General features: G+C 41.2%; 1 protein-coding gene across 1 annotated transcript in view; it reads right to left on the bottom strand.

Annotated features, from left to right (window-relative positions):
* Positions 1-2,728: 2,728 nt before the first annotated feature.
* Positions 2,729-21,930, bottom strand: part of SLCO1A2 (solute carrier organic anion transporter family member 1A2) — a 36,866-nt gene continuing 17,664 nt past the window's right edge. The window contains exons 5-15 of the mRNA XM_087722787.1: positions 18,791-18,900; positions 16,413-16,559; positions 14,607-14,705; positions 12,410-12,643; positions 12,060-12,224; positions 10,875-11,070; positions 9,295-9,460; positions 8,199-8,383; positions 6,083-6,147; positions 5,428-5,545; positions 2,729-3,013 (exon numbers count right to left, since the gene is read on the bottom strand). Of these exons, the coding sequence (XP_087578913.1) occupies positions 2,767-3,013; positions 5,428-5,545; positions 6,083-6,147; positions 8,199-8,383; positions 9,295-9,460; positions 10,875-11,070; positions 12,060-12,224; positions 12,410-12,643; positions 14,607-14,705; positions 16,413-16,559; positions 18,791-18,900 (1,732 nt within the window). The 3' untranslated portion in view covers positions 2,729-2,766. The remainder of the gene's footprint in view (positions 3,014-5,427; positions 5,546-6,082; positions 6,148-8,198; positions 8,384-9,294; positions 9,461-10,874; positions 11,071-12,059; positions 12,225-12,409; positions 12,644-14,606; positions 14,706-16,412; positions 16,560-18,790; positions 18,901-21,930) is intronic.

Below are 21,930 nucleotides of genomic sequence, written 5' to 3'. Positions count from 1 at the left end.
TCTCTATCTCTATCTCTATATATCTATATCTATATCTATATCTATATCTATATCTATATCTATCTCTATCTCTATCTCTATCTCTATCTCTATCTCTATCTCTATCTCTATCTCTATCTCTATCTCTATCTCTATATCTATATCTATATCTATATCTATATCTATATCTACATCTACATCTACATCTACATCTACATCTACATCTATATATCTATATATCTATATATCTCTATCTCTATCTCTATCTCTATCTCTATCTCTATCTCTATCTCTATATCTATCTCTATATATCTATATCTATATCTATATCTATATCTATATCTATATCTATATCTATATCTATATCTATATCTATATCTATATCTATATCTATATCTATATCTATATCTATCTCTATATATCTATATCTATATCTATATCTATATCTATATCTATATCTATATCTATATCTATATCTATATCTATATCTATATCTATATCTATATCTATATCTATATCTATATCTATATCTATATCTATATCTATATCTATATCTATATCTATATCTATCTCTATCTCTATCTCTATCTCTATCTCTATCTCTATCTCTCTATCTCTATCTCTATCTCTATCTCTATCTCTATCTCTATCTCTATATATCTATATCTATATCTATATCTATATCTATATCTATATCTATATCTATATCTATATCTATATCTATATCTATATCTATATCTATATCTATATCTATATCTATATCTAGATAGAGATAGAGATATAGATATATAGATATATAGATATATAGATATATAGATATATAGATATATAGATATATAGATATATAGATATATAGATATATAGATATATAGATATATAGATATATAGATATATAGATATATAGATATAACACTATATATCTCTGGGAACAGGAAGCAGCTGCATACAGCCTGCAGTGATCATTCTGAAAACATCTTGCTTGAATTTGATTGGACTTGTGATTGGCCCAATGATGGGAGGCAACTCAGGGAGGGAAAAATTGGACTTGGGAATTTTGGTGCCCGATCTTCAGTTCTGGCTATGCATTACTATAATTCACTTGACTTCTAGTAAAACTAAAGGAGAAGGATCGTTCTTACTTAAAGGTTCAAGCTGAAGCAGATCTTTGCGGCAACCCCTTGAGTCCGTGATGGCGAACCACAGTTGGTGGGCAGAGCCCTCTCTGCAGGCACGCCAGCCATTGCCCCAACCCAGCTTCACCACACATGCGCACGGACCTCCCCCTGGCAGTTGATCTTTGGGTCCCTGCCGTGCATACGTGGAGGGTGGGGCGCACGTGGGGGGGTGCACATATTGCATTTTGGAGCCTTGTGCAGCGCCCCTGAGCCCTGCTTTGGCTTCCAGTTTAATGCACGAGGCTTTCCAAGCCCAAAACTGACTACAAGCAGCGGCATGACAAAGTAGCAACAATGGTGCATTGGAAGATCTGCAAGAAATATCATTTGCCTGAAAGGAAGAACTGGTGCGACCATAAAACAGAAAAAGTCATAGAAAATGAAGAAGTTAAATTGCTCTGGGACTTCAGAATCCAGACAGACAGGCACCTGCCACATAACACTCCAGACTTAACAATTGTTGATAACAAAGACAAAAAATTCTGGATAGTGGATGTGGAAGTGCCTGGAGACAGCAGAATAGGAGAGAAAGAACTGGAGAAGATAACAAAATACTAAGACTTACAAATAGAAATAGAACAACTATGGCAAAGGCAAGCAAGGGTAGTACCAATAGTAATGGACGCCTTGGGCGCAGTCCTAAAACAACTAGAGCACCACCATGAATACCATAGGAATTGACAAATTTGCCATCAGTCAATTGCAGAAGGTGGCTTTACTTGGAACTGCTTCCATCCTACGATGATATCTGTAACACCATCAAACATCCAGATTTGCCTATCCCGAGTCATTGGTAAGGACTCAATAGGTAGACAAAAATGCCAAACCCAGACTGAACATCTGGCTGACTATGATAATAACAATAACAACAACAACAACAACCCTACTTCGAATAGCTTATATCCTCCGACGTTACCTTAACAGTTCCTAGGTCTTTGGTTAGGACTCGAGCTGTTGAGCTACTGACCAGCCCCAAAGGCTCACCAAAGATTAACATAATAATACTAATAATACTAATACTAATAATAATAATTTATGTGCAAATTGAAGATAAACAGCAAGGAAAAAATCACAAAGTACCGGGATTTGCAAATTGAAGTTGAGCGACTGTGGAAAAAGAAATCGTGTGTTGTCCCGATTGTAATTGGAGCCCTTGGAGCAATACCTAAAGGGCTACCTCGCTATTTGGAAATTCTAAATTTATCAGACTTGAACATTCTGACTCTACAAAAAAACCCACCCTACTTGGAACAGCTTGTATCCTCCGACGTTACCTTCACAGTTCCTAGGTCCTTGGTTAGGACTCGAGCTGTTGAGCTACCAACCAGCCCCAAAGGCTGTGAATCTCACCAAAGATTAACCAGATAATAATTATTATTACTGTAGAATTGCACACATACACAGAGAACACCAGCAGATCAGAACCTGGTATTAGAAGTTAATATATTTCTTACAACCTTAACTGTAGAAATGTACCTATTTTAAGTGTCTGCTATTGTCTGGAGTACTAAATGTGTGTTTTCCTCAAATATTGCTATGAGAAACACAAAGGCATTAAGACGGCCTAGCCCTCATTGCTTTGGGATACAGGTTTATTTCCTCATCAGTCTTTTCAGAGGTCTGTATTTTCATTCGCTGTTGTTTCTACTGTCTCTTGCCGGGGGCCTGTACATTTCTGAAAGGCCGCCATATCCTTCTGCTCAGTTTCTTTGCTTTCTTCTTCTTCTTCTTCTTTTGCTTCCAACTCTAAGTCCTGCTTTGTCTGAGCCTTCATGTCTTTCCTTAAAATGAGGAGTATAAAGACACATGGGATGAAGGATACGCCACGGAGAGCTGATGGCAATCCAAGGTATAACCACCTAGGAAGACAATTTGAACCACATTAATACAAGGCAACTTTCAGTCACTAAATCAAGAAAAAGACTATTTCACAGACAACAGATTCCACTTCATTTAAAGGTTTTCAGTTTTCATTTGCTGCTGCCACTCTTTTTTTTTACTTCAGAATTTTCTCTTTTTTTAATTACCGTTTTTTCGGAGTATAAGACGCACCCTTTTCCCTCAAAAAAGAGGCTGAAAAACTGGATGCATCTTATACACTGAATACAGCATTTTTTTGCCTCCCAAAACCCCGCCCCCTTCATCAAAATGGCCGTGCAGAGGCTGTAGGCGGCTTTCAGAAACCTCCTGGGGGCTGTGGAAGGCAGAAATGAGTGAAAAACGGGCTATCTTTTGCTCAATTTTGCCCCTCCTCCAGCCCCCAGGAGTACTCTATAAGTTGGGTGACCAGACATCCCGCATTTGGTGGGACAGCCACGCCTTTTCATAATTTTTTCCGCATCCCGGGGCATTCTCAAAATATCCCGCTTTAATTTTGGCGCCTTCTCGCTCGCTCCCCCGCCCATCCGCTGCCGCTCGCATGGGCGGGGTACTGTAGTGAGTGAGCGGGCGGATGGGCGGGGAGCAAGTGAGCCTCAGGTGCCTTGGAGAATAGTTTGACTCCCTCTTCTTTGTGGCAACTCCTGAGATATCGGAACACTGCCATCATGTCTCCCCTAATCCTTCTTTTTATTAAACTAGACATACCCAGTTCCTGCAATAGTTCTTCATATGTTTTAGCCTCCAATCCCCTCATCATCTTTGTTTCTCTTCTCTGCACTCTTTCTAGAGTCTCCACATCTTTTTTACATCTTGGTGACCAAAACTGAATGCAGTATTCCAACTGTGGCCTTACCAAGGCATTATAAAGTGGTAATAACACATCACCTGATCTTAGTATTCAGATGGTATAAAACTACATAGAATAACTACCCAAGAAGACAGAAATAAAATTCAAAATTATCCTCACAGGTTAGAGAACTGAAAGGAGATATTCATTGAGAGGGCGTTATACAGAAAAAAGGAAATCAATAATTTCCTTTTGATATGATATGATATGCTTACAATAGGAATAATTTGCTTGATAACAATATTTGGAAAAACATCCCAGAATAGTAGTGTGGACTGCATGCTGAATAATAACTTAGAGCAGATCTTGAGTAACTGCTTTGATAGCACATTAAGAATTAAAAGGAATTCCCTGAATCTGGGGAGGAAAAGGGATGCTTCTAAAATATTGTAGAACAAGAATGAATACACATTTTTTGTCACATCAAAGGAGCAACGAGCATCTTGTTAATTAATCTTCCATCTGAAAGAAGATCAAAGATAGTAAGGAACCCTCACCTTAAAGCCTTCACTAATATATTTGTTTGTTTTATTAAATTTACATAAATGAGGAACAAAGTACAAAGGGCCTATTTCCAAGATTCTACAGTGTAAATATCCCTTACATACTACAGTGTGAATCTGCAAGAATCTTGCTTTCTAGGTATCCTGTTTCCCCGAAGATAAGACCTCCACGGATAATAAGCCCAATCGGTGTTTTGAGTGCATGTGCTAAAATAAGCCCTCTCCCAAAAATAAGTCCTCCCAAAAAATAAGCCCTCCCCAAAAAATATAGCAACATAGCAGCAGCCATGAGGTGACCATGCTCGCCACCTCCTGCACCTCAAAAATAATAAAACCTCCATGAAAATAAGGCCAAGCGTTTATTTCGGGAATCAAAAGAAAATAAGACCCTGTATTATTTTCAGGAAACACAGTAGCAAGCCTATGTGGAGGGATTTGACAGAATGATTCAATTAGACTAGAGCAGTGTTTCTCAACCTTGGCGACTTTAAGTCCTGTGGACTTCAACTCCCAGAATCCCCCAGCCAAGGAGTTGAAGTCCACAGGACTTAAAGTCGCCAAGGTTGAGAGACACTGGACTAGAGCCTATTCAATAAAGAAAGGAAAGCTTAGATGCAGGAGTGGATTATATGCATTGGTGGGATTCAAATAATTTGACAACCGGTTCTCTGCCCCAATGACCATCTGGGTAGGCGGGACTCAGTGGTCATGTGACCGCGTGGGCGTGGCCAACTCAACATCGCTGACCTTGATGGGCGCTTCGCCTTAGCTGTTACAATGTAATAAGGGTTAACCAGAGAGGCAGTTTCTGCAAGCAGGTCAATAAAGATTAGGCTAGAAAGAACACCTGAATGTTTCCTTCCTGCCTTCCTTACAGGATTAGCCCTGTAAAGTGGGAAAAAACAAAAGGAGATTTCTTCCAACAATCAGTTCTCTGAACTACTTAGAAAGTTAACAACCGGTTCTCCCGAATAGGTGCGAACTGGCTGAATCCTACCACTGATTATATGAAACAACAGTGACAATAATCCAATAGCCATACCTGTATGTGTCAGTGTCATACATCCGACATGCCCCTATTCCACCACATGGCTTTGTTCCCCATTTCAAACATGTGCTGTCAATCATAGCTCCAAAATAAATTGGTGATGGGATTCCAGCTACATGGGATAATATGACATAAAGAACAAGAAAAGTCTTTTTCAGTTACCAAAGTGTTTTGCTATTTGTGATATAAAACTGCTTTCTTGCACACTGTTTTCCTTTTAGATGGGAGCTATTAGCATCAAGAACCAGACAACTGTAGTAGTTAAAGCATCGGGCTAAAAACCAGGAGATTGTGAGTTATAGTTTTCCCGCAGGCTATTTTTGTAGGACTGCTTCACAAGTTAGTCCCAGAGGTTATGATTTCCTCTTACCTATTCCCTCTCTGAAGTGCAGCTTAGCAGTTAGCACTTAGCACTTAGATTTGTATACCACTTCACAATGCTTTACAGCCCTCTCTAGGTGGTTTACAGAGTCATCCTATGGCCCCCAACAATCTGGGTCCTCATTTCACCCGCCTCGGAAGGACGGAAGGCTGAGTCAACCTTGAGCCTGGTGAGATTTGAACTGCCAAATTGCAGGCAGCCGGCAGTCAGCAGAAGTAGCCTTCAGGACTGCACTCTAACCCCTGCGCCATCGTGGCTCTCTCTTACCGAAAAGTCTTTCTGTCAGGGAGTGGAGACCAACACCAAATGATTTCTCCTCAGGTTTTAGGGATCTGGAGAACAAGAGCAGTTTTGAGAAATGAATCGGAATATCAATAGCAAAAGCACTTAGACTTATATAATGCTTTGTAATGCTTTAGAGCTTTCTCTAAGCAGTTTACAGAGTCAGCATATTTCCCACAACAATCTGGGTCTTCATTTTACTGACCTCAGAAGGATGGAAGGCTGAGTCAATAGGAATAGCAATAGCAGTAGACTTATATACCGCTTCATAGGGCTTTCAGCCCTCTCTAAGCGGTTTACAGAGAGTCAGCATATTGCCCCCAACAATCTGGGTCCTCATTTTACCCACCTCGGAAGGATGGAAGGCTGAGTCAACCCTGAGCCGGTGAGATTTGAACCGCTGAACTGCTGATCTAGCAGTAGCCTGCAGTGCTGCATTTAACCACTGCGCCACCTTGGCTCTTCAGTCAACCTTGAGCTGGTCAGGATCGAACTCCTCGCTCTGTGGGCAGAGTTAGCCTGCAACACTGCGCCACCACAGCTCATATGTTTGTTGATAAAAACAGAGTTGCCTGCACCATTCACGTCTACTTTTCGTTGATAAGCCGCAATAGAGATTGGAAGAATGAACAACACATCCTTGAGCATGCATAATTTTTTTTGCTGCTCCCTATTTTGCTACTGCTGGGCAGAAAAATCCACTGAAAAACCAGGAACATACCAAATCTCCATTGTTTGCACAAACCATATTTCTCCTAAGTGGGCAAATTCTTTCACTGACCCGCCAAAATATGCTCTAATCTGCACCTTTCATCCATGGGCTAAAAGGTTAGATTCATTCAGCGGGGGAAATCAATTTACCTTTGCTACTGGTTCGCAAATGTGAGTGCACAGACCACCTCTACGCATGCGCAGAGCGTCACAATGGGATGAGCCTGTTACTGAGCACGCCTCCAAAGGTAAGTAGAACAGCGGGGGGGTGTGGGAATCTGCTGTACCAGATGATTTAGATTAGCTAGAAAGCAGGAAATCCAACGATTCTAGCTAATATAAATTGTGTGTCACAGCTGATTGTCGGAAATTTTAGAGTATTTTTTAGAGTATTTTATTAAGATTTATAGGCCGCCCTTTTCCCTGAGGGGACCCAGGGCGGCTTACAAACATTAGGGAGGGGGTGCAATACAAAATAAACAATATGTAAACAAAATAAAGTAGTAAAAACACAACATGCATTCAACATTCAACACTCGGGTGGGGCAAATTAGAGACTCATCCCCAGGCCTGTTGGGAGAGCCAGGTCTTGAGGGCTGCGCGGAAGGCCTGGACGGTGGTGAGGGTGCGTATCTCGACGGGGAGATCGTTCCACAGGGTCAGAGCTGCAACAGAAAAGGCTCTCCTCCGTGTAGTCGCCAGTCGACATTGACTGGCGGATGGAATTCGGAGGAGGCCCAGTCTGTGCGATCTTATTGGTCGGAGGGAAGTAATCGGCAGAAGGCGGTCTCTCAAGTACTCAGATCCACTACCATGAAGGGCTTTAAAGGTGGTCAACAGCACCCTGAAGCGCACCCTGGAAATACCAGTTCGCCCGAACCGGTAGCATTTTTTTTTACTACAGGTTCGGGCGAAGTGGTCCGAACCTGTAGCATTTCACCCCTGGATTCATTTTCTAACCCAAACACAGAACAGAATACGGCATAAAAAACAGAATACAGCACACAGAATGTAGCATACAAAATAAAGAATAGCTGAGTTGGAGGTCTTCTAGTCCAACCCCCTGCTCAAGCAGGAGACTCTATACCAGGGGTGTCCAAACTTGGGAACTTTAAGACTTGTGGACTTCAACTCCCAGAATTCCCCAGCCATTCTGGGAGTTGAAGTCCACAAGTCTTAAAAGTTCCCAAGTTTGGACACACCCCTGCCCTACACCTTCCAGACTCATCTGCCTAATCTCTTTTTAGAAATCTCCAATGTTGGAACACCCACAACATCTGGAGGCAAGTTGTTCTACGGATGCATCGTTCTCACTCCCAGAAAATGTCTCCTTCGTTCCAGCAACAGAGACCAGGTCTTTAAACGGGGTTTGCCCTTCCCCTTTTCTTACCTTATAAGAACCATGTAACCTGGCATGGCTCCAAACGAATAAATCAAACAGCAGATTAAGGATAAAATTAAGAAATAATGCAGCATTGTATCACAGGTCTTCTCTCTTTTGCACTGTCCTGGCAGTGCCGAACCATTTCCCCATAGAAACCCTGGTGCTGAAATGCAGGAACAGTTTGTAAGTACCTGTCAAAATATCAACAGAAAGAATTTAAGGTTGTATTGTGAGTTGTATCTGCTCTTAATCTCCAGTGGAGACTGTTGGTGGCATTATAGTCTCAAGTACCAACACTCTCCCATCACTGGCAGGGCAGAGCCCAATGTTCCTATGGCTGAGCAAGACAGTTGTTAAGTGAGTTTTGCCCCCTTTTACCACCTTTCTTGCCACCGTTGTTAAGTGAATCACCACAGCTGTTAACATCAGACACACAGCTGTTAAGTGGATCTGTCTTCCTCATTGACTTTGCTCATAAGAAGGTCCCAAAAAGTGATCCCATGACCTTGGGACACTGCAACCGTCATAAATATGAGCCGGTGGCTGGTGCTGCTTCTTCAACACAAGTGTTATTCTATTCAGCTGGCCTGCAGTGCCTCTGCCAGCAAAAATGGAGCTCGGGAGGGATGTATGCACCAGTGGTGAGATTCAAATAATTTAACAACCGGTTCTCTGCCCTAATGATTTCTTCCAACAACCAGTTCACCAAACTTGCACAGAAAGTTAACAGCCAGTTCTCCCAAAGTGGTGCGAACCGGCTGAATCCCACCACTGGTGTGCACCCTTCCTGACCTCCATTTTCGCTGGCAGAGAGTTGCAGGGGGCCATTGCAGTCATAAACGGAGCTTATGGTGGCCACGGGCAGCAATCCCAAGCTCTGTTTTTACTGGCATAGGGTTGCAGGAGGCTGCCACAGCCAAAAGGGATCTTAGGAGCCCGTTTTAGCTGGCAGAGCACTCAGGCCATCGCAGGCACCCACGACACGACTGATGGCAAGCTGGCCACGCCCAGCCTGGCCACGCCAACCCCGTTTCCCCCCCCAAGGTCAAACATAACCCTGATGCAGCCATCAATGGAATCAAGTTTGACACCCCTGCCTTACCGTGTTCTTCCCGGTTCCGTTGGACACGCCACACCCAGCAAGGCATGATGAAACATAAGTCATTCCGTTCTCCCCACAAACAGGGTCCCAAGTCTTTGTAGAGCAATTGCAGTGGCGGTTACAGTCAGCATACAAGTATGCATCTGTGTAGGACACCTCTTCTATCCTGAAAAACATACACAAAGTTGAGCAGAACACACATGCAGTAAAAGAGAAAGAGCCTCTTGGAAATGACACGCTTGGTGGCTTCATGACATCAAATACGTTTGATGAAGATTTAAGGAATTATAAAATGCACAGGTACAGTATATATGGTACCTTGCTCAACAGTAGTAACTGTGAAAGGGATCTTGGAGTCCTAGTGGACAACCATTTAAATATGAGCCAGCCATGTGCAGCAGCTGCCAAAAAAGCCAACATAGTTCTAGGCTGCATAAACAGAGGGATAGAATCAAGATCAGGTGAAGTGTTAATGCCACTTTATAATGCCTTGGTAAGGCCACACTTGGAATACTGCATCCAGTTTTGGTTGCCACGATGTAAAAAAGATGTGGAGACTCTAGAAAGAGGGCAGAGAAGAGCAACAAAGATGATTAGGGGACTGGAGATGAAAACATATGAAGAACGGTTGCAGGAACTGGGTATGTCTAGTTGAATGAAAAGAAGGACTAGGGGAGACATGATAGCAGTGTTCCAATATCTCAGGGGTTGCCACAAAGAAGAGGGAGTCAAACTATTCTCCAAGGCACCTGAGGGCAGAATAAGAAGCAATGGGTGGAAACTAATCAAGGAGAGAAGCAACTTAGAACTGAGGAGAAATTTCCTGACAGTTAGAACAATTAATCAGTGGAACAGTTTGCCTCCAGAAGTTGTGAATACCCCAACACTGGAAGTCTTCAAGAAGATGTTGGATAATCATTTGTCTGGAAAGGTATAGGGTTTCCTGCCTAGGCAGGGGGTTGCACTAGAAGACCTCCAAGGTCCCTTCCAACTCTGCTGTTGTATTGTATAATATGAAATTAAGCAAATCCTTCACAGATTGGAAGGTTCCACTTCCACTTTGTGGAAGACTATCTTTCGGCTTGAATAGGGAAATTCAGCCGAATGGTTCACATTCAACAATCTGTGTTGATTGCTTGAATTAGAACATCAAATCAGTCCATTTTGTTCTGAATCAGACCAATTTGATGAATTGGCTCGGATGCAATTTGCAATGGCTTTCTTCAAGAAACAGAGCAGCTTAAACAAAGCATAAACAAACAAACTTATAAGAAAAAAGAAGCTCTTTTTCTAAGTCTGTACTAGACAAACAGAAGTCTTCAAATACTGGAGAAAGTTTGGAGATATCTATTATTTTATATCTGCTTATTTTAGTGCATGCACTCAAAGGCCTGATTGGGCTTATTATCCAGGAGGTCTTATTTTGGGGAAAACAAGGTAGTCAAGTGCTTGAAGGAGACACGGTTTGCTCCTTTTCAATTTCACGAATGAAACAAATTGCTGCTGACTGGTGACTCCAAATCTCAACACTATCGGCTCGGGTGAAGCAACTTGGAATAAAGGCCGGATCAGATACGCACCCTTTATAAGAGACGCTTAAACCAGCCACAGAACTGTTCTTGCAGAACATCGCAAAAGCAGAGAAATAGATGAGATATTCGATCAAGGAACTCCAAAACCCTACGTGGGCCGCTTGATACATGTTGATCTTGAACTTCTTCATCATCAGGCCTCCAAAAAAGTATCCAGCACATATGATTGGTAAATTGTATACACCTAGAATAAGAGATAGCGGGGGTGGTGGTGGTGGGGAAACCAGGTTTTTGATTCCCTCAAGATCTTCTCACTGGTTTTGTTGCCTCCCATGTTCACACTCGCATTCTCACACACTTTTTTTATTATTTTAAACACATAAGCACATCAACAAAAACAAACACATAACTTAAAAACAACATAGGAACAATAAGTTCCATCGTATATCATACCGCAGTTCCGAATCGGTTTCTTTGCAGTTAGTGTTTTTCCTACTATACATTTCTATCTTTCATTCATAATCTCCTTATTCGTTATCCATTTTTATGTACATTTCTTTCTTTATTTAAACTTAGCTACTTATGACCAAATATTATTTACCTATATTATGCTTTATATTTTTACTGTCATTTATTCTCTTACATACAGATTATAGATATACATTCACATAATTATTCTTTTTCTTTGCCATTCTTATATTATTATTATTCCATTTGAAAGGTTATAAGGTATAGTTTAAAATGCTTTGTTTACCATCCTTCGCACCTGCTAAGACACCACCTCGTTTTCTCTTTCTTTTCTTTTCTCCCTCTCTTCCTTCTCTACTTCCTTCCTTCCTCGTCTCTGTTACCTTCTTCCCTCCCTTACCTCTTCCCTACTCCTACCCTTTTTCTTCTCCTTCCTACCTTCTCTCCTTCTCTTTCTTTCTCTTCCTCCCTCCTCTTCTTTTTCTCTCCCTTCTACCCACCTTCCCTTACCTCTTTCTTCTTCCCTTACCTCTCCTCCACACTTCTTCTTCCTCTCCTACTTTCTCTCCTTCTCTTCCTCTCTCTTCTAACCCTCCACTCCTTTCCTTTCCTTCGTCCCTCCATTCTCTACTTCCTTCCTCCCCTCCTTTCCTTCCTTCTTCCCTTCCTTTCTTTTTCTATTGTTATAGGTGTCTCTTTCGGATCCCAATTCATGTTTTCTCGGGGATGGTATTTCCACACACCCAACACTTCTATTCAGCTTACCTATGTAGAAAATGGCGTCCGATGCCGAGATTCCATACTGCTGTTCCAAGTATTTGGGCATAAAAGTAATCATCCCAATCCAAGCGCTGAATTGAAATATGGTAATACAATGGAAAAGCATGTAAACCCGGTTGTGAAATAGACTCTTCAGGTAAGGAACAAAATCTGGAAACCAAACCAAAAAAAAGGATCTCAGCTTCTTGGCAGTCTTTGGTTCCAATGGAAGTTTTGCTTCCTACACTTTCTCTCCCTTATGCATATAGGTCCACTGTTATGTATTTGTTATTGACTGGGATTTTGAGGATAACGTGTTTTGGGGGTTTGTTTTTTGTTTTGTTTGTTTTGCTCACCCTTGTAAAGTTCACGTAGTTTTATTTTTGCCTGGCTCTTGTTTTCTGCTTGTAGGAGGGATTTGTTTCTCTTGGCTGTCACATCAGTGTTGTCTTCTTCCCCTTCTTTTATCAAAGTCTTGGGCAAGAAGCATAAAGCAATTGCAACAAGGAAATTTGCAAAGGCACATATTAGAGTTCCCAGCCACCAAGCACCGACCCAACGGGCATCCGTGAGGTTTATCACCACCTCCTCTGGTGAGAAAAGAAGTTTAAGAGGCATTAGTTAGGCTTAGGGGTTATAGAGAGAGGGAAGGTAGAGACAATGGGGAGAGTTGTTACCAAAGTCTTCCTTCTTTATTAATTTTTATCTTCAGCACAGAACTCCCACTTTTTAAATATTTACCATATTTTTTGGAGTATAAGACATTCCGGAGTATAAGATGCACCTTAGTTTTGGGGGAGGAAAATAAGAAAAAAAATCTGTCTCTTCCTATCAACATCCATGGTATTCATCTGGCTAGCATCCTGTCAGTGTGTGAGAGAGTTGAGGGCTGTTTGGAAACAAACAGTATTTGCCGTGTGAGCAACAAGGAAGGAGACAGCAAGGAGCCAGGGCATGGCTTGTTCTGTACTAAAGCTGCATGCTGTGCTGATATCTGAAACTAAAACTGAAAGTAAAGTTTCTCTCCTCTGCTGAACTACCATTTGCTTTTGTTATTGTATATTTATTTTATGTGTTATGTTATATATAAAGAGAAGTTATTGAATCCTGCTGAATCAGTTTCTTGTGTGTGCTTTCCGAATGTGATTGCCGTTGCAAACTCTGACACCTCCTTGCAACAAATAGCAAACAGCCAAGTCAGCTTCAGCACATTATTGCAGCCTTATTCAGCTTGAGCAGCTGATTGGCGGGTGGATTGGCCTCCCAGAATACCCCCAATCAGCTGTTCCAGGCTGCAGAGATTGCCAAAGGCCATCGTCTCCTCCCTGCCTTGGATTTTTGGCTACATGCAACTGAATATTCACTCTCTTTTAGGGGGGGAGGTGCATCTTATACTCAGAAAAATATGGTACTCAGTTTTCTTTCTGGCTTTTAAGCCATTTTTGTGAGCACCGTTTCTCTGCAAATGTGTTAGAGGAAAGGCTCCATTCTTTCCCTGATGCATTGTGGGGCAAGGTGGGAATAATAGAAAGCTAGCACCAGGCTGGGAAACTTCCACTTATGTGAACTTCAGCTTCCAGAATTCTCAGCAGAGGCCAAACTGGTTGGGGAGTTCTGGGAGTTGAAGTCCGTACTTCTGGAAGTTGCTAAGAATGAGAAACTTGGTTCTGAGTTTCCCTGTTCTGGGTTTGGTTCTATACTTATCTTGGTTAACCTTTAACATGGGATCAGATTCAATAGATTGCAGCTCGCAGGAATTTATGCCGTTTAATAAAATTTGGTCAGAAAAAATGCTACTGGTTGTTGCTGCCCTAGACCAGAGGTCGGCGATCTTAAATACTCAAAGAGCCTAACTCAAAGGTCCTAAGCGGAAGCCCCCCCGTTCAATTTTGGAGACAACCAGAAGTCTGGTTCCCCCACCATAGAGTCTCCTCCTAGCATGGCCTCCTTTTTCTTTTTACTAACCAGAGACAGGGAGCCGCAGTAGAGGGATGAAAGAGCCACATGCGGCTCAAGAGCTGCAGGTTGTTGCAAACCCCTGCCCTAGACTAATACTGATTCCCTCCTGCAATGGTTCTGTACTTTAACTGAGAGAGAAAGAGAGAAAAAGAGAGACAGACAGACAGACAGACAGGACAGGACAAATGGACAGACAGATGGATAGAAGAGTGGATGGATGGATGGACAGGCAGATGGACAGGCAGACAGACACAATACCCTGTTTCCCCCAAAATAAGACCTCCCCGGATAATAAGCCCAATTGGGCTTTTTGAGCACATGCACTAAAAAAGCCCTCCCCGAAAATAAGCCCTCCCTGAAAATATTGCAACACAGCAGCAGCCACAAGGTGATCACGCTCACCACCTACTACACCTCAAAAATAATAAGACATCCCCAAAAATAAGGCCAAGCACTTATTTTGGGAGTCAAAAGAAAATAAGACCCTGTCTTACTTTGGGGGAAACATGGTATATAATAATTACGTAGCTTTGCCATATGTCAGAGTGATGCTAGGGATTAATGCTTACAGATTTTGCTGATCAATTGCCTTACCCAGGTTTATGAATCCAATATCCACGTACAATTGTGCACAATAGGAGCCAATCATTAAACCAAGTAAAGGCCCCACGACAGTTGCTATTTGCAGACAGCCTAAAGGAGTGGAAAGGATTCGAACATGTTAAAATAGTCCATTGCAGACATGTACATAAGCAGCCTAGCTGGCACTGCACTGTCAAAACACACTTTTCTGCGTTCTAACAAAGTATCTCGGTGGTGTAGTGGTTAGAGCACTGGTGCACTGCAGGCCACTTCTGCTGACTGCTGGCTGCTTGCAATTTGGCAGTTCAAATCCCACCAGGCTCAAGGTTAATTCAGTCTTCCATCTTTCTGAGGTGGGTAAAATGAGGACCCAGATTGTTGGGGGGACAATAGGCTGACTCTGTAAACCGCTTAGGAAAGTGTCTGTTCTGACACAGTTCCCCAAACACAACAAATCCTCTGAACTGAACTCAAAGATTCATCTATTAGGAGCACCAGCAGCCCTGGCAAAAAGTTTCTCTCTCAATGATGTCCATCAGGCTGGAAGATAAATAATTGTCTGCCACATCTACTCATCTCTGCCCCCTGCCTTTTATCCCCAGAGCTAGGGTGGGGCTTGGTTAGCAGCAGTGGCTCTTCCTTCCCAAGGACCAGCCCATGGATTTCCATTGCTCTCCTCTCCTCTATTTCTGCGCATTCGCGTGTCAGACACTGGACCCAGCTGTTCCTCCTCTTCCTCATCAGCCACCACTAGACCTAAGGGTGTTGACTCTCCATCTGAGGACTGACGGATGGCCCAGACTCCACCTCTCTCTGTCTCTGTCTCTGTCTCTGTCTCTGTCTCTGTCTCTGTCTCTCTGTCTCTGTCTCTGTCTCTGTCTCTCTCTCTGTGTCTCTCTCTGTCTCTGTCTGTCTGTCTGTGTCTCTCTCTCTCTCTCTCTCTCTCTCTCTCTCTCTCTCTCTCTCTCTCTCTCTCTCTCTCTCTCTCTCTCTCTCTCTCTCTCTCTCTCTCTCTCTGCCAGCTCCATTCCCTCTTCCCCCTTGGAGCTCTCAGGTTTCCTTGATGCTGACCCTGACTCCCATGCCAGCTCCTCTGATTCAGCTGCTGGAGGAGCTGGGGCCAACGGGCCACAACAGTGTTGCCATGACTGTGACTTACGATTTCCTTCCAGCTTCCCCACTGACTTTGCTTATTGGAAGTGGCAGGAAGTCAAATTCAGAATCACATGAGGTCCTGCTTAATGACCCACAATTACTGTTTAACAACAACAATGGGGGTTTGTTGTCGGTAAGACAGCACGCTTTTTGATTGCATCACTTAACACTAGAAATTCCAGTTCCAACTGCCTTCATAACTCAAGGACTACCTGTATAAATAAATTGTATTTCCTTCTGAGCACTGTGGTTTGCACTGGAAATGTACTACATCAGATGTAGCTAAAGTAAAAAAATCCCAGCATCCTTTGATGGCTGAGAGTGCTGGAAGTTGTGATTAAGTACTACAAATTTCTTCCTCCTTGGTTATAAAAGTCTTTTTAAAAAGGGGGGGGGGTTAAAAATATGATATAGCAATAGCAATAGCACTAGACTTATATACCGCTTCATAGGGCTTTCAGCCCTCTCTAAGCGGTTTACAGAGAGTCAGCATATTGCCCCCAACAATCTGGGTCCTCATTTTACCCACCTCGGAAGGATGGAAGGCTGAGTCAACCCTGAGCCGGTGGGATTTGAACCGCTGAACTGCTGATCTAGCAGTAGCCTGCAGTGCTGCATTTAACCACTGCGCCACCTCAGATATGTGGACATTTGCAGGCTTACCTATGTAGAATGGAGAATTCTCTGCTCTTGCAAAATCTTCTACATAGGAGATGCCTAAAGGTGCGATGGGAGCTTCGCCTATTCCTCGTATGATGTTTCCTATCAGCACAGAGACCCACATCAAAGATCCTTCTTGTTCCTCACATTCTAAAAAGGGCAAGAAAGAAGCAGAAACAATAAACCGAAAACTGTGCGAGGGGGATGTTCATAGAAGCAAGACTGTTGATGCTTTTCATTGATCAATAAGGACATAGATGCACAGTTGTTTACACAGTATATTGTACTTTCCTTGTTTGTTTGTACACAGATAGTCCTCAACTTACTGTTTTGACCAAGGCTTCCTGAGAGCATGAAGCAAACTCCTGGTCCCGACAAAAAAACCCTTTTATTAATCAACTGTGAATTCTGCTCATTCACATCCAGCAAAGTCTTTCGAGGGAGGATTTACAGTCACAGACCTTATCTGGCTTGGAGAGCTGCCAGGCCGATATCTGCAAAACTTGGCAAGGAGTCTTGGAGAGTCATGAACCAATTAAGCCAACTAATTGTCTCCTGCAAACTCCACTCCCCTTTCACTCCTCTTTTATTTCATCTGGGATGGGCTATTCATCATCCACCTGTGGTCTTACTCCCAAGTCGATCCCTGTTCCTTAGCTGTTCTCTTCATCTGGCAACTCTGCACATGTGCACACTGGGAACAGGCTCCAGCTGTTCGTCTGCCTCACTGATGTCTGACTCTGAAGGAAGCTGATAACTGGCCTACGTCTGTGGCCTCCTCTCTGCCTCCGACACAGAGCCCTCATCAGAGCCTTCCCCAGACTCCATTCCATTTCCATTTCCATTTCCATTTATTAGACTTGTATGCCGCCCTATTCCCGGAGGGACTCAGGACTCCAGGACTGGCCGATCTTCCTCCCCAACCTCCTCACTGTCCGAATCTGCTCCCAGCTCTGCTGGCTGCTGGCAGGCCACAACTCTTACAACAGTTTGTTTAGCGGCTGTTCGAAACTACAACAGCAATGAAAAAAGCAACTTAAGATCGTTTTTTCACACATGATTGTTGTGGCATCCCCACAATCCAAATTGAGTGGCTTGGCAACTGATGCATCTTTATGACGGTTGCTGTATCCCGGCATCATGCGACCCCTTTTTGTGACCTTCTGACAAGCAGAATCAATGGGGGACCCAGACTCCTTAAAAACATGTTTAAAAACTTGACAACTGCAGCGATTCACTGTGTAATGGTGGCAAGAAAGATCATAAAGCGGGGCAAAATTCACTTAACTCACTTAGTAACAGAATTTTGGGCTCCATTGCAGTTGTAAGTTGAGGACTACCTGTCATCTGGCTACTATTGGCTTTCTTGCTATGATGGCATGAATGACCATTCTACCTGCTATTGTTCAGACACAAAGAAAGAGTTAAGTTCCAGTTAAGAAGATTTATTGATCAAGCTTACACACAAGAATCTAGTCCACTAGCACTCAAATTGCACTAGAGTTAATGGAGTTCAAGAGGGGCTGGACTTGGAGAATTTGTGGACACATAATGATTTTAGGCTGAGCCCTCTCTTGACTCCACCTCTGGGCTTCGTCTTTACTTCTCCAACAGCTATTGGTTGACTTGCTATGATGTCACAGAAGATCCAGGAAACCTAATGTTAACAACCATCAAACTCAACTGGACAGTGTTGATTAATACTATACAGTATAAAACAGTATCTAAACACTATATAAAATATTATAAAAAAGATGTTGAGACTCTAGAAAAAGTGCAGAGAAGAGCAACCAAGACGATTAGGGCACTGGAGGCTAAAACATATGAAGAATGGTTAGGGTTGGGGTTAGGGTTAGGGCCTACCAAGCCATGCCATGCCCACCAAGCCACGCCCACAGAACCGGTAGTAAATAATTTTGAATCCCACCACTGCAGGGGAGACATTGTAGCAGTCTTCCGATATTTGAGAGACTGCCACAGAGAGGAAGGAGTCAAGCTATTTTCCAAAGCACCCGAAGGCCAGGTAAGGAATAATGGATGGAAAGTGAACAAGGAGAGATTCAACTTGGAAATAAGGAGGAACTTTCTGACAGTGAGAACAATCAACCAATGGAACAGAAGTTGCCTTCAGAAGTTGTGGGAGCTTCATCACTGGAAGCTTTCAAGAAGAGATTGGACTGCCATCCATCAGAAGTGGGGTAGGGTCTCCTGCTTGGGTGTGGGGCTGAACTAGATGACCTACAAGGTCCCTTCCAACTCTGTTAATCTGTAATTATCAGTGAAACAGGCTTGTTTATGCTTTAGTTGCTCTGATCTCCTTCTACCACCGAGACAGAAAAGTAATGTAGAGGAAGTTAAATGGACCAAAAGGGGAACTTTACCTTTTGAAGGTAAAAGGGAAGATTGGAACATGTCACTTTGATTTGCAAGGCAAACTGCCATACTTGAAGAAACATTATCAGAAGAGGAAGCACTGCTTTCATACTGGTACCTGTGAATCAAAATAAATTGTGTATATTAAAAAAAATAGCACTGCAGTGTGTTCATTCTTTCTGTGTGGATAGGGGAGTCCATGGGCAAGCTTTAGTAGAGAAATTCAGGGTATCATCTATTCATTCATGTATTCAACAGAATCACACTCAAAATCCATGAAGATTGATTTAACGGTGGTGCTGCGAAAGACTGACCTTTTTCAATGGAGCACAGATGACCACAGAGAACAAATACGAAGTACTCAAAATACATCATTTTGCATCTTTTGCACATAGTGATATTAGGATGAGTTATATCCAGGGGTGGGATCAAAAAAATGTTAGCAACTAAGGGAGGAGCCAATGTCGCGATGAGATGGTTGTGTGGTCTCAATGTTCTGAGACCACAGCCAACACTTTTGCCACTGAGTGGTCCAAACAGACCTAAACCCTCCCGAAGAGATGGTGAACAGGAAGAATACGTCTTGCTGATCTCGGGGATATCGCAAAATCCTCGAAAGCAGCAAGAGAAGTTCTTCAAGACGGTGACAAAAAATCCAGCCAAGGCTGACAAAGTTGGGGCGGTTCCAAAACAGAAGGATACGGAAAGAGAAAGTGTTTCCAGCTGGTGAGGAATTTTCATTGTTTTAAAAAAGAGACTGCCTATAAAAACTCAAAAACCAATTTAAATTAAAGAATAGAAGAATCAAGCGACGGAATTGAATTTGGAATGGTTTTGAACAGTGGTTATCTTACTTTTTAAATGTTATTTACATGGATTGAATCTATGCAAACCTTTTGAAACGGATGGATTACATTTTCTTCTACCTTCTCTTTGTGGCACTCTGTAATTTACCGACTAAATTTTTCCTCTTTTATTGCTGTGGGTATTTTTCTAATTCAATTAAGGATTGGACCTTTTTTTTAATTTGATATACAAAAAAGATACAAAAAGAAACTTTTTAATAGTGTCTCTGCTCCGGAGGCTGGGAGGTATTGTTGATTGGAGTTTTGTGTATTCAAAACGGAACATTTTTTTTTCTTTCTTTCATGGATTGCTTTGACTTGGCGCCACAAGGATTTACTGTTTGGCTACAGACTGATAAGAGTGCACAGAGTGTCCCTTTGAAGTATGTTTTTGACCAGAGAGAAGTGAGAACAGCGTTCTTTGTGAATCTATGCTTTAATTTTGTTGATCTTTCAAGCTAGAGTAGCTGTGTTTGTCAGAATTACACAATCCCAAGGAAAAATAGAGGTCTTGACTTTGCAAAATATATTTTCAGTACTACAGAAATTATCAAATACAGTAGAGAAAAAATGGAATACCTAGAGCACATAACAAGAAAATATGATGAAAAAAAATGAAAATATTCATCAAATGCAAAATGGGGTGATTGAAACTCAAAACACTGAAGTGGAAAATGAATATAAAGAGATTAAACCTGCTGATATCTATGGTAATTGGTTTGTTCCTGAAAATGGAAAGAATAGAATACAGAAAGAGGAATTAAATGGAGAGGAAATCTATTTCAAAGGTCAAGATATAGAAGAAGATAAAATTAAAGAACCTATCGACTTAAAGAAAGAAATTCCACTAGCAAATGTTTTGATAACACTGCTGACAATCAAAGACAAACTGAATAAGGAAACAGAAAGAGGGCATCAATATTATATGAGAGATCTTATAAGCAAGGAGATGCTAAGAGAAGTCCATACAAAGCTGATCAAGAAGATGACTATAGGATTGGTACCACAAATGGCAGAAGATATGAGATTGTTTTGTTATTGGAAAGATACAGATTGATAGATGGAAGAATATAACTTAAAACTAGTTAAACTTAGTGAAATTTAGTGATAATATATATAGTTAAAGAAATAATTGATAATGATAATAATGTATACAATGTGTAGTGTTATGATAACTAATAATTGGATATGAATATTGAATGGTACCCATGAAAGGAAGATTAGAAATCCTTTTGGATTATATACAAAGGTTAATAAAAAAGAATTAAGTTAGATACAGTTAAGTTTTGATTATTAGGGGGAAAATATTATAATACAGGATATAGTCAAATAAAGGAGGGATAATGATGACAACCTATATATATATGTATGAGTATAATATAAGGAAACTAGATGAAAATTGCCAACAGCGTTTTGGAAAGGAAGATTAGAAAAGTTTGTTACTAAATATTATGGATGTTTGGCTAGAATAGGACATAAGGATTCAGTGTTATTGGAGGATTTTAGAAATATTAAATGAAATGCCAGTATATGGTTATGTATTAAATCTTGGTATATTTTATGATGAAGGATGTTTAAACAATTATAGTCAAATAAAGATGGAGGTATAAGGGTAACATGTATAAATATCTGAGTTAAAATACTATGGCAGAGATATAAGATTGTTTTGTTATTGGAAAGATGCAGGTTGATAGATAGAAGAATATAACTTAAAACTAGTTAAACTTAGTGAAATTTAGTGATAATAGATATAATTAAAGAAATAATTGATAATGATAATAATGTATACGATGTGTAGTGTTATGATAAGTAATAATTGGATATGAATATTGAGTGGTACCCATGAAAGGAAGATAAGAAATCCTTTTGGATTATATACAAAAGTTAATAAAAAAGAATTAAGTTAGATACTGTTAAGTTTTTATTATTAGGGGGGAAATATTATGATACAGGATATAGTCAAATAAAGGAGGGATAATGATGACAACCTATATATATATATATATGTATGAGTATAATATAAGGAAACTAGATGAAAATTGGCAACAGCGATTTGGAAAGGAGGATTAGAAAAGTTTGTTATTAAATATTATGGATGTTTAGCTAGAATAGGACATAAGGATTCAGTGTTATTGGAGAATTTTAGAAATATTAAATGAAATGCCAGTATATGGTTATGTATTAAATCTTGGTATATTTTATGATGAAGGACATTTAAATAATTATAGTCAAATAAAGATGGAGGTATAAGGGTAACATGTGTAAATATTTGAGTTAAAATACTTGAGTTAATATGAATTATG

This window comes from Thamnophis sirtalis, unplaced genomic scaffold (assembly GCF_051295495.1).
Source record: "Thamnophis sirtalis isolate CommonGarterSnake01/CBP01778 unplaced genomic scaffold, rThaSir2_p1.2 scaffold_9, whole genome shotgun sequence".
NCBI lineage: Eukaryota > Metazoa > Chordata > Lepidosauria > Squamata > Natricidae > Thamnophis > Thamnophis sirtalis.
The sequence above is the reverse complement of the archived record's forward strand: the minus strand, read 5'-3'. Positions and strand labels throughout refer to the sequence as shown.